The sequence below is a fragment of the Colossoma macropomum genome, unplaced genomic scaffold, assembly GCF_904425465.1.
Source record: "Colossoma macropomum unplaced genomic scaffold, Colossoma_macropomum, whole genome shotgun sequence".
NCBI classification, from domain to species: domain Eukaryota; kingdom Metazoa; phylum Chordata; class Actinopteri; order Characiformes; family Serrasalmidae; genus Colossoma; species Colossoma macropomum.
In genome coordinates, this window is record NW_023494803.1 from 13,398,567 (window position 1) to 13,411,356 (window position 12,790).

The window sequence follows — 12,790 nt, forward strand, 5'->3', positions numbered from 1 at the left end:
TGTATGTTTAATTTCATTTTTTGAAATTGTTTTTATTTACACCAAAACATGTAAACATTAAAAAACTGGCTAATTTTATTGGTAGTTCAGAGCTACAGAGCTAAATCCTAATCTCCAGTGCTGTAGCTCCACCTGCTCAGGTTCATTTCCTGTGTCTTCATTACTAAGTTATTTTAGAGCTGAATCAGGTGTGTTAGAGCAGGTAAGCACAAAACACACACCTGTACAGGTGGAACACAAAGCTGAAATGCTGTCCTTCTTATACAAGCCCATATAGATCATGACCTGCAATAAAGAACCAACATCTTCTCACTGTGGCTCTGATAGAACCATAAATGTAATGTTCTGGATTCCAATCTGAATGGAAGTCATGCATCCAACAGCATTCAGTTTCTCCTGGCCCTGAGCCAGAACTACAAAGGCCTATCAGTGATGGATCACTACTGTAATTCAGTTTAGTACAAGACTAGATTAAACTGATGTCCAGGAAACCAGCTCTAGAAGTGTTTCTTGAGTTGACCATATATGTGGGCAGTTCTGTTCTCTACTGTGCCTCAGTATTTACATATAAACAATGTAAATTCAGATATTTGAATGTGCTTATCTGCTTATCTGTCTACGACTACTTTATTAGCAGCAGCTCAAGCTGCAGGAACAATATAGAGTCTGTAAAAAGTAAAATGTTACCCTTCTGTGGTTTGAGGCCATTTTCTCGATTTATTCATATCTTCTTACATTTTCCTTTAAAGGCTCTTCATATAACATGATCCTCATATGTTTCATATCCAAATGCTCCGTTATCTTCATCACTACTATAATGGAAACACTATAACGTGCATGGTAGGGGTTCTCTAGGATCAGGACGGGGAACGTGTGCAAAAAACAGCGCAGGCCTGCATGAATTCCATGCTGGTCTAAGCTGGTTTAGCTGGTCACCCAGCATGATCACTCTGGTTGTCCAGCAAACCAGCATCCAAAACACATGCCATGCTGGTCTCTGCTGTTTTTCCAGCAGGGAGCCTTTTAAGCTTAACGATTTCTTTTGTACTTCCTGCTAATAAGAACACAAAGACCTGCTTTAACGTGCATGTCTAAACATGTTCTGATGCTAAACCAACCATGCTAGAAAAAGCAGCATATAGCAGCAAGGCTGATCACCTAAAAACAGCATATGATGTGTTTTGGATGCTGGTATGGTGGTCAACAATCATGACCATTCTAGGTGACCAGGTAAACCAGCTTAGACCAGCTTTTTGGTTATCATTGGATGGTTTACATTGGATGGTTTTCAGCAGGGAATGCCAACATGTCAGCATCAGTGAACTGCGACTCACTCCTGATTCAGCTCCCCCTCAAATTCACGCCCCCTTCACTAGTGACGTCAGCATTGATACATGACTCAAAAAACTAACACATTTACTTTGAAGCAGTGCATCAACGCTGCGTTCATGTTCCCAAATCACAAAGCTTCTTTTGGGACTGCTTTGGAAACTGATTCAAAGGAAGTGGTGTGGGTTTCTGGGTTTCCATGGTTTCAAGCCAACACTGAGCTCTTAAATCTTGATTTAGGTCTTATATCTGAAGCCCACACATTGAATATGAAATATGTTATGTATCTGCAGCCTGTCTGAACAACTTCTGCCCTGTCGTACTCACACCCATTGTGATGAAGTGCTTTGAGAAACTGGTTCTCAGTCATCTGAAAGCAGCGCTCCCACCATCACTGGATCCCCTCCAGTTTGCGTACCGCTCAATCAGATCGACCAAGGATGCCATGTCCACAGCTCTTCATTCTGCCCTCACTCACCTGGAAAATCGGAACACATACATTCGGATGCTGTTCTTTGACTTCAGCTCCGCCTTCAACACAGTCATACCCACCAGGCTGGTCACCAAGCTCAGTGATCTGGGAATCAGCAGATTCCCAGATCACTGTGTAATTGGGTCTTGTAATTGGGTGTAATTGGGTCTTGTACTTCCTGCCAAACAGACCCCAGTCTGTGAGATTGGCTAGTCATATGGCCTCCACCCTCACCCTAAACACGGGTATTCCACAAGGATGTGTGCTGAATCCTCTGCTCTTCTTCCTGTTCACCCATAACTGCATTCCTCTGCATACATCAAACATTATTAGTAAATTTGCAGACGATACCACAGTGGTTGGCCACATCAGCGACAATGATGAATCGGCCTACAGGGAGGACATCCACCACCTGGCTGCCTGGTGTACCACCAACAATCTCTCAACACAGACAAAACCAAGGAGCTCATTGTGGACTACTGGAAAAACAGAAGCTGCACACACTCTTCTGTCCGCATCAACGGTTCTGAGGTAGAGCATGTCTCCAGCTTCAAGTTCCTGTGAGTACACATCTTTGAAGATCTTTAACGGACACTCAACACCACACACTTGGTTAAGAAGGCACAGCAGTGCCTCTACTTCCTGAGGAGACTAAAAAAGAAACATGTCTCTCCTCAGATTCTTACAAACCTCTACTGCTGCACCATTGAAAGCGTACTGACCAACTGTGTGACAGTGTGGTACAGCAGCTCCACTGTGGCCAACAAGAAGACCCTCCAAAAAGTAGTGAGGACTGCTGAGCACACCACTGGCACACGTCGCCCTGCCATCAGAGACATTCACCACCAGCACTGTGTGCGCAGAGCACGCAGCATCATCAAGGACTCCTCACACCCCAGCCACACACTGTTTAACCTCCTTCCATCTGGGAGGAGATACAGAAGCATTTGGACCAGAGCCAGTCAGTCCAGCTTCTTTCCCTCCACCATCACCTCTGAACTCCACACCACTCCACTAATCTTGTAAAACTGTATGTTGCACACAATATTTATTATTATTTATCATCCCTTACATTTGCATACAACAGACTGTTCACTGTATATAGAATACAACACATAACTGCTTACTCTAACAGTACATAACATACCTTATATATTGTATTTATAGTATTGTGTATACATGTATATATCATTCATATATACATTTGTAATTGTGTATATATTGTTCATATAGTTATATATTTCATAGATATGTCATATTTGTGCCTGTTATTGGACATTTGCACTGTCATTTTGCACTATTGCTACTATTTGCACTTCTGGTAGATGCTAACTGCATTTTGTTGCCCTGTACTTGTACTGAGCAATGACAGTAAAGTTGAATCTAAACCATCTGCAAACCATCTTGCACCTCTAAGTTGATATTTTTATCATGTGGCCTCAGCATTATGTTAATGTTACTAATTATCTTTATTGTTTTTGGAGCAAATGACACTTTTAAATCACCATAAGATAAAAAAACAAGATTTTTTTGCCAAAAATATCCTTGAAAAATACAATGCTGCTGCTGCACAGAGTCAAACTATTTAATCAGAGCCACTGCTTCTCCTTCTTTTCCCCTTTTCTGTATTTTAATATTTAATACTAATGTTAAAATCTTATTCTCTGTTCATACTGCTCTTGTGTTACTGTTTGCTATCCCGTGTTGACCAGAGGAGGATGGGTTCCCCTTTTGAGTCTTGGCTCCTCTCAAGGTTTCTTGCCCTTGCCCTTAGGGAGTTTTTCTTGGTGACGCTCATGGGGGCTCCGACCTGGATGTTTCTGTAAAGCTGCTTTGTGACAACACCTGCTGTAAAAAGCGCTGTATAATAAATTTGACTGACTTCAGGACACAGTAAATTTATAACTGCTGTCCATGCTTTTAACCACCAGGTGTCACTAAAGTGCAGCGGTTTTAAAGCTTCGAGTTACGAAACTTTTCACAATACAGTTTAAAGGAAGAGGTCACTGCTTCAGAAAGCTCTGCGATCGCTACCGATCACAGATCACGTCCTCGGGCGCGCGCATTCTCTGAACACAAGCCAACGCCAGGCATCAGAGGAACTACGGAAAGAGGAAAGGTACAAGATCATTCACACCTCCTGCCTGATCTGGAGCCTTTTCTCTTCCCATCTGTTCTTCTGTTGTTGATGTTCAGTGACTGAATGCGCGCTCCCGAGGACTCGATTAGGGAAGGTGAGCGCGCTGTGAGGAGGAACTGAAACCGATGCGACGCCTGAGCGCAGCGGAGCGAACACGAAGGGTAAGAACTTTCTTTACCTCTTTAATATTTACTCAGTCATTTTGGGGGGTTCTGTGTGTGTCAGTAGCAGCAGTGGAGATCTCACCGCTCTTGGCCTTTATCTACATCAGATGATGAACATCTCTCAACTCTCACTCTGCCGATGTTCTGCACGCGATCACAGAAACATCTAACAGATCTAACACTTTCACTTATTCCTCTATCATTTCTGCCTCGCGCTCTCAAACAGTTCCTAAAGTTGTAAAGTTCCTCCAGCAGAACCCGGCGAGTCTCACTGGCTGTGTTTACATGCAAAGATTTTTGATTGAATACAATCGGATTACAGACTCAGACTGAGGTGTTTATATGCACACTCTATTCAACAATTTGATGGAAAATCTTCGTTTATATGCTCACTACAATAATCCGATGCAAAATGACGCGCATGCGTAGAGTAACGCTTAGAGTAAACGTTACCATGACAGCGAACATCACGTGAGGTCCAGTCCGCGTGAGATGACTTTCCAGTTGGCTGGACGTCCGTCCCGCCGCCGTCTTTTAAAGCTCAAAGCATAAACTATAAACTTTCGCTATGACGCGACGCACATGCGCATTTACACGTTCCGACTGGAATGTAATCGGATACAGGCGTTTACATGGTTATTATTCTTCTATTTAACGGATTATTTAGAGGTTTACCCACCTCGTTCAATCGGATAGAAATTGTATTCCGAATGGCCTCAATCGGACTAGACTATTCCGATTGAGGTGTTTACATGGACGTATTCTATTCCGATTGAGCTATTAGTCGGATTATAAACGGATTATCAGGCTGCATGTAAATGTGGCTACTGATCTCATGCTCGGAGCTCCTGCTTTTGCTCCAGCCTCTCTGCTGAAAAATGGCTATTAGATTATTCGATAGTAGGATTATTAGATTATTTGTGATAGTTATGTTTCTGTACATACAGCCAGAAACGGACTGAGCCAATCAAAATTGTTTATTAATAATGGAATTGACTGATCACATTAGTATGCATTCATCAAAGTTATGTATGTAAATTTGAGCATAATAGTTAAACAAACAGACAAAATGCTTTTTTTTTTGGTTAACTAATCAAAACCTTTATAACTTTCATCTATAATACCTTACAATAATAAAAATAATACACATATTACAATGATACTAATAATCTGTGCAGTAAACAAATGCTGCAACTATTCCACGTCTCATTTAAAGACACATTACACTGTGATTTTGTTTTATACTCCTAACTCCGCCCACAAAATAAACAACAAAACACAGCTAGTGTCACACACTGCAGTAATACAGCGCTTAAATATGCTGTTTTAGAGAAATTATCACACTACACAGTCACATCATTCTACCGTCTTAAAACACTAAGACATTTTGTTTATTTCAGGTGCTATTCTTTCCAGTGGTCATAATTTTAACACTGTAAAGTTTGGTCAGTAGGGGATGCAGTGCACTTACCGCTCCACCTCAGACTCCACATACAAGCACTGCTATTGGCTTACAAACTGCTAAATGCTGTCATTTTATTGGAAATATCTGCATGAATTAGGGCGTCATGTGATTGACATGTTAGGTAGGTTGGCACTTGATTTCACTCACTAAAGCTGACTGTGCTCAAATCTCCACTCTTTTCACATTATATTAAAGTTTCTTTAATCAGTCACAGAGTAGTTTGTATGTTATTAAAGGTGCAATGTGTAAAATTAACTAAAATTATCAACAGAATGTGGAGAAATAAGTTCTGATGTTACATCAAAGACGTCTCTGTATCGTTTTGCAGAGATATCTGCTGAAGTTAGCTTGCTAACCTGCTAGCCTTGGCCCTTCCTGTCTTGTAATACCTCAAGAGGTGCTAGTGAGTCGCGTTGCGTCGAGTCAGCCAGACGAGAGTTAGCATTGGTACTGCTTTCCACCACTGGAGATCTCGGTGAGTAAAGGGATGAAGTTTGATGCTGAACTCACAATGTTTCTTCTAGACTGGTAAGTTAACAGGGGGAAGAGTAAAGAGGGAGAAGGAGGAACTGTGTGGGGTTTTTTAATTTCTCAGGTCATGTCATCTTACGTATTGCTCCTTCAGAGGAGGTCTTTTTACTCAGCTAAATAAATAATGGCTGCTCTGTCTACAAGTATAGAAAGATACCTTGGCCTTTTAACCAACCAGCAGATCTAATGCTTTGGTTCTTCTGTTCTTCAGAGAGCTGCAGTCATGGAGCCTGAAACTCTAGGAACGGTGTTGATAATGGCAGTCATAACACTGAGTGTGGCTGTTGTGGTGAACATGCTGATGCTGAAGCAGAGGCGTGTTTCGCAAGAGCAGGAAAATGAAAACAGTCACCTGAATCGCACTGAACTAAGCATCGGTACTGTGTCCACTGTCAATAATGACCAGCCTGGTTTACTGTGATTCACAATAACAGTCATTTATTTACCTGGATAACACTAATGTGATTATATAAATGGTTTATTTACCGGGTAATTCAACCAATTTTTCAAAACATTCCTTCATAATTGAGTGTGTGAGTTGTAAACAGAGTGATTCAGAGTGGTTTGGTGTAAAATGGTTCAGATGTCTTTACAGTGGTGGTGATAGGAACCAGGAGTCGCCATGACTACAACACAAACATAGACATTTTATTTACTATCCAAAACCACCAGTGAACCTACACGTGTCTTCTGAGTTTTGTATGGGATGTTGATGATGGGAAAATGGTGCAAAATCTGCATGTATATATCCACCATGAATGGATTTAAAAATCTGTTTTAGGTCTCCAGCACTGGTCCTGGAGATCTGTCTTCCTGAAGTGTCTAGTTCCAACCACAATCTGCCTCACCTGCTCTGGCTGATTAACTTCTCCAGAAGTTCCTGAATGGCTGGATCAGATACATTAATGTTGGGGGAGGGGCAGCATGTTAAATGCAGGTTGGAACTAAACTCTGCAGGAAGGTAGCTCTCCAGGACCAGGGTTGGAGACCACAGTTTTAGACCAAAATCTCCTCAAAACTATCGTAAAACAATGTCTCAGACATCAGGCAGTGAATTCATAACCATTTCATGTAGTAACTTTCTGCGAGGGAGCTTTAAGAGGTGAACGTCTAGTTCCTATCACCACCTCTATGAACAATTCTGACTTGGTAAGTTTCTCTAGAACAGAGCGTTTCACACTGAACCACTCTGAACCACATCTTAAACATTTAATAATGCAGGAAATTCTGAAATTCTCTTTTCATATCAATCCAATATCTGTTTTTTAGGCAAAGGCACCCTTTTTATTGTGGTGGCTGTGTTGTTTGGTGTACTGTATGTGGTCTCAGGTGAGAATGTGAATAACAAATGAAAACATCTACATTCTTGCAACATTTTTCAGTTTGATGTCACTGAGCGGATAAATCACAGCATGAAACTGTAAGTGTGCTTGAAGATGGCCTGCAGCTAATCACTAACACCTCTACGCTTTTTTCCCCTAACGCTGCCACTAGGGGTGCTGTCTGGGGCCTCAGTAAGTCAGGCTGACATTTCTCCGGGAGACTTCATCACCCTTACCTGTCAAGGAGGTGACGACGTGCATTGGCAGAGCAGAGGCCGAATCAGCTACAACACCTACAGGGACAGGACTGAGTGCACCGCTGAGGCCACCAGCCGTGAAGACTTCCTCCTGACCGTCTCACAGACACTGCACAGAGTTTATCAGTACCTGGTCAAGGAGGAGCCGAAGGTTACACTGGGAGAAGTTGAGCTCACAGTTCAAGGTGAGAAACTGAAGAGCTTACATTACAGAGCAGTGTTGAGTAAAACAGTGGGAGGAACTGTCCCTCATAATGTCCAAACCAAATTATGGGGCCAAATCTAATCAGCACAGGGGGCAGATTTATCAAAAGAGGAGCTAATTAGAGTCTAACACCACCCTAAGAACATCCATGTGAAGGAACACAGAAGGAACTTCAATATTAACATATGACCAGAGAAATACTACCCATATTTTTGTGTAAAAGGCTGTTTCTGCAAGATAGGGTAAAATAAGACTGGGCAAGTTTAGATTTAGGTTACTGTCATAAAGCCTGTAGTGCTAAACTTTGTCAGCTCACGGAAGCAGCAACCACAGCGTAATATTTCACACCCACGTAAAACGCAACAGCCTTAGCCTTAGCTTAGCTCTACTGGATGAATGGCACTTGGCATGCTAACTTAGGGTGCATTGCTGCTTCCTACTGAGGGCTAGCTACACTCCCCATGCATACACTTTTCAACAAACTTGTCAGTCATGCGAAACTGCCTCTTTTAGACACCTGTTTCAGGTTCATTTGAGGCTCATTAGTGACTCACTCATTTTTTGCATTTTGTCAAAACAATAACCAGATCAAAACAAGAGTTATTATTACTATTGTATGAGGAAGTATTTAAGAAAGTGATTGAATTGCACCACTTCAGTCACTTTCTCACTATCTCACTCTCTCTCTCTCTAGTAATGCAGGCACGGGCACGTACCATTAGTGTGGATTGGTGGGACTCGTCTGTGATTGTGCAGTGGAAGAGATGGGCTCGAGAAGTGCTGAAGCTGGGAAAAGATCCTCGTGATGTGCGCCTTCAGTTTACAGGCAGAGCATCACTCACCAATGACAGAATGGTGGAGGATAACATCTCTCTTGTCCTGAAGGACACTCACCATGTAGACCAGGGCCTTTACCTGTGCTTCTTCATGAAGGACAAAGATATCAGACTTGCCACAGAAATTAATGTCACTGGGAAAGGTAAATATGTGCAGATATATATAGGGGTGGGGACTGAAAACACTGGACTGAGACACTACCAAAAGTGAGAGCCCTAAAGAGTGACACTTCCAAGAGTGATAATCTCAAAGACTAATACTACCAAGAGTGAGAACCCCAAAGACAGATACTACCAAGAGTAAGAGCTCTAACGACTTACGCTACCAAGACTGAGAACCCTAAGGACTTACACGACCAAGAGTAAGAGCTCTAAAGACTGATACTACCAAGAGTAAGAGCCCTAAAGACTGATACCACCAAGAGTAAGAGCCCTAAAGACTGATACTACCAGAAGTGAGAACCCCAAAGACTGATAACACCTGATAATACCAGAAATGAGAACCCCAAAGACTTACACTACCAAGAGTATGAGCTCTAACAACTTACACTACCAAGACTGAAAACCCTAAAGACTTACACTACCAAGAGTAAGAGCCCTAAAGACTCATACTACCAGGAGTGAGAACCCCAAAGACTTACACTACCAAGAGAAGGAGCTCTAACAACTTACACTACCAAGACTAAGAACCCTAAAAACTTACACTCCCAGATACTACCAGAAGTGAGAACCCTTCTGGTACCAGAAGTGAGAACCCTTCTGGTATCAAGACTGAGAACCCTAAAGACTTACACTACCAAGAGTAAGAGCCCTAAAGATTGATACTACCAAGAGTGAGAACCCCAAAGACTTACATTACCAAGAGTAAGAGCTCCAAAGACTGATACTACAAAGATTGAGAACCCTAAAGACTGACATTACCAAGACTCAAAGACCTAAAGACTGCCACTGCCAAGAGTGAGAACTCTAAAGACTGGCACTACCAAGAGTGAGAGCAAGATTCCAAAGAAAACATTATTTTGGCCATATTTTGCGTTGTCCTATTTTTAATGCACAAATTCACATATGTACTCTCTCTCTCTCTCTCTCTCTCTCTCTCTCTCTCTCTCTCTTTCTCTCTCTCTCTCTCTCTCTCTCTCCATTTAGAACCCCATTCTCCCAGTACTGTGTTTGTTAAAGCGGGTGAGGAGGTGGATCTGCTGTGTTTTGGCCGTGTGGACTGGTTTGGTACAGAAGCTGAGTTTGTGCAGTGGAAAATGAAGGATCAGATGGTTCTGCAGTGGGAAAAAGGTTCTCAGATTGTGGGTTCTCAGTTTACAGGTAGAGTGTTGCTGCCCAAAGAGAAAATCTACCAAAATAACATCTGTCTCGTGTTGAAGAACATAAGCCATGCTGACCAGGGCAGTTACGAGTGCTTATTTGTGAAGGACCAAATCATCAGACTGGGCACACAGATTAACCTCACTGTGACAGGTAAACATGGACTAAAGGAAAAATGTCCTTCTTAAGATTGTCTCAATACAAGGGTGTAGGTTTGATCTCAACATTGATAAGGACATAATAGCCCAACCCTCTTCCCCCCACATCTACGTGCCACAACATCAGTTGACGTTATTTTTCACAGTGGAAAAGCTGGTGACTTTAGGGAGTTAGCAGGTTTTCAAATCAACTTGGCTGCTGGCTGGTTAGTTTACTTTGCTGTGGCTGGTAAAAAAGCTCCTGATGTCCTTCTCTTTTTTGATGACATAATATCTGAAAAGTAGAAAACTTTGCCTCTGCTTGAGGTATGTACTGACAGCCCTGATAACCATTGTCAGCACGCTGATCAGGTCTGATCTCAACCTTGTCTGGCAGTAAGTGTGATACTAGCCTTCAGATAGTCCCCTCCCTTTCAGCCAATCAAATGCTAGCGTACCTAAATTGGTCATCTTGGAGATGTAGCTTTGTGCTTTGAAAGCACATCATAATTCTCTAATATGACTTCGCTCCAAAGAAAATGCTAAGGAGTTTGCTCAAATATTGGTAGTGGTGATTCTATCCTCCCAAAATTTTGATAGGGATCATTTTGTCCTCCCAAAATATTAGTAGGCACAGTTCTGTCCTCTCAAAATATTGGTAAGGACATTTTTATCCTCCCAAAATATTAGTAGGGACAACTCTGTCCTCCCAAAAATATTGGTAGGGACAAAAATATTCTCCCAAAATATTGGTAGGGACAATTCTTTCTTCCCAAAAATTTGGTCGGGACAATTTCATCCTCCCAAAGAAACTGGTATAAACAACTCTGTCCTTCCAAAATATTGGAAGGGACAATTCTGTCCTCCCAAAATATTGTTAGGGACAACTCTGTCTGCCCAAAATATTGGTAGGGACAATTCTGCCCTCCCAAAATATTGGTAGGGAGAATTCTGTCCCAGAAAAATATTGGTACAGACAATTCTGCCCTCCCAAAATATTGGTAGGGAGAATTCTGTCCCAGAAAAATATTGGTACAGACAATTCTGTCCACCCAAAATATTGGTAGGAACAATGAAATCCTCCCAAAATATTGGCAGAGACAATTCTCTCCTCCCAGTATATTGGTAGGGATGATTCTGTCCTCCAATTATATTGGTAGGGACATTTTCCTACTGTCCATATGCAAATCTACGCCCATGTCTCAAGATAAATAAAACATCTCAATGCTATATCAATTCATTGATAATTAATTGATACAGTATTATCCAATTAGTTCTCTGTTTGTCTGTCTGTTAGATCACATGACACGGTTGGAGGCGGGGTTTGGTTCCTCTGTGCTCCTCCCCCTCCACACTGTATCTCCAGTGATTGTGAGCTTCCTGCCTGATGGAGGGAACGGTTCTGTACGAGTGTGTGAGGTGGAGAAAGAGCAGATGGAGTGCGGAGCAGCTTATTCACACCGTACAGATCTACAGCAGCACTCCCTGGAGCTGAGGAAGCTCTCCATGGAGGATTCTGGAACGTTCTCAGTGATGGAGAGAGAAACACGGCGCACTGTCAGTGTTCTCTTCATACACGTGTTCCCTCCATCTACAGGTACATCAGTCTACCTGTAGCCTTTTACACACCCAGCAGAACATCTTCTTTCAGCACATCTGACTCTCTGATTCCTCTCATCTCCAGATACAGGTGTGTCCAGGGATGCAGCAACAGCACTGATAGTAATAATTATACTGTTTGTGCTGATTTTTGTGGCCACTGTGGTGATGGTAATGAGGCGGTGGAGACAGATGGAACAGGAACAGCAAGATGAAGTCCATCACCTGAACAGAGATAGCAGAGATGTGCAGCAAACACATTATGATCAGTGATACTTTGTGAGTGTGTTTTCTCACTAAATGACTGTTTTTATTTCATGTTCTGTGAAATCGTGCTGGTAATTGACTAAACTCGAACTCTGCACATGCCAGTCAAAGTTCCTGAAAAAAGCTCTATCAGCATAATTAACTGTTTAAGATGTAAACAGAGTCATTCAGAGTGGTTTGGTGTGAAACGTTCGTTCTAGAGAAACTAACGAGTCAGAATTGTTTATAGTGGGGGTGATAGGAACAAGTCGTCCACATCTAAAAGCTCCCTCAAAGAAAGTTACTACATGAAATGGTTATGAATTCACTGCCTGATATCTGAGACACTGTTTTATGATAGTTTCAGTCAGAAGACACATGTAGGTTCACTGGTGGTTTTGGATAGTAAATAAAATCTATATCTATATTTGTGTTGTAGTTGTGGCGACCCCTGGTTCCTGTCACCACCACTGTAAAGAAATCTGAACCATTTCACACCAAACCACTGTGAATCACTCTGTTTACATCTCACACACTCTGTTGTGCAGAAATTTTGGAAAAATCAATGGAATTTGTCTTGAAAAGTTCAGGCAAAAAAGAACCAGGAATGATCTCATGCTTAGAGAAGCTGATTGTGACTTAAGCAATCCAAGAGAGTAGTTCCTCTTAGGTAGAAGGCCTTGCCCTCGTCAGTTTGTCTGTGTTTCCCATGATTTTGAGTGCAGAAAACGCACAAGATTTATACATTTATTGATTGATCTAAAACT

The 12,790-nt window shown here is 42.0% G+C and overlaps 1 protein-coding gene across 3 annotated transcripts; it reads left to right on the forward strand.

Annotated features, from left to right (window-relative positions):
* The first annotated feature begins 3,796 nt into the window (after positions 1 to 3,796).
* LOC118824128 lies at positions 3,797 to 12,275 on the forward strand. Of its 3 annotated transcripts, XM_036594086.1 has the most exons (9): positions 3,797 to 4,102; positions 5,899 to 6,045; positions 6,313 to 6,478; positions 7,371 to 7,430; positions 7,596 to 7,865; positions 8,580 to 8,864; positions 9,868 to 10,194; positions 11,476 to 11,775; positions 11,863 to 12,275. In XM_036594086.1, exons 3-9 carry the CDS (start codon positions 6,325 to 6,327, stop codon positions 12,048 to 12,050), a joined length of 1,584 nt encoding a protein of 527 aa, XP_036449979.1. In that variant the 5' UTR covers positions 3,797 to 4,102; positions 5,899 to 6,045; positions 6,313 to 6,324; the 3' UTR covers positions 12,051 to 12,275. The 3 variants fall into 3 exon arrangements, with proteins under 3 accessions (XP_036449979.1, XP_036449978.1, XP_036449980.1); XM_036594085.1 differs by lacking the exon at positions 5,899 to 6,045; XM_036594087.1 differs by lacking the exons at positions 5,899 to 6,045; positions 7,371 to 7,430.
* The last annotated feature ends 515 nt before the right edge of the window (positions 12,276 to 12,790 follow it).

Excerpts from the sequence above, each read along its gene's own strand:
- LOC118824128 (XM_036594085.1), top strand. The coding sequence starts at position 4,067 with ATGCGACGCCTGAGCGCAGCGGAGCGAACACGAAGG. Across the intron at positions 7,431-7,595 it reads TGTACTGTATGTGGTCTCAG|GGGTGCTGTCTGGGGCCTCA; the intron begins GTGAGAATGTGA and ends CGCTGCCACTAG. Across the intron at positions 11,776-11,862 it reads CGTGTTCCCTCCATCTACAG|ATACAGGTGTGTCCAGGGAT; the intron begins GTACATCAGTCT and ends TCTCATCTCCAG.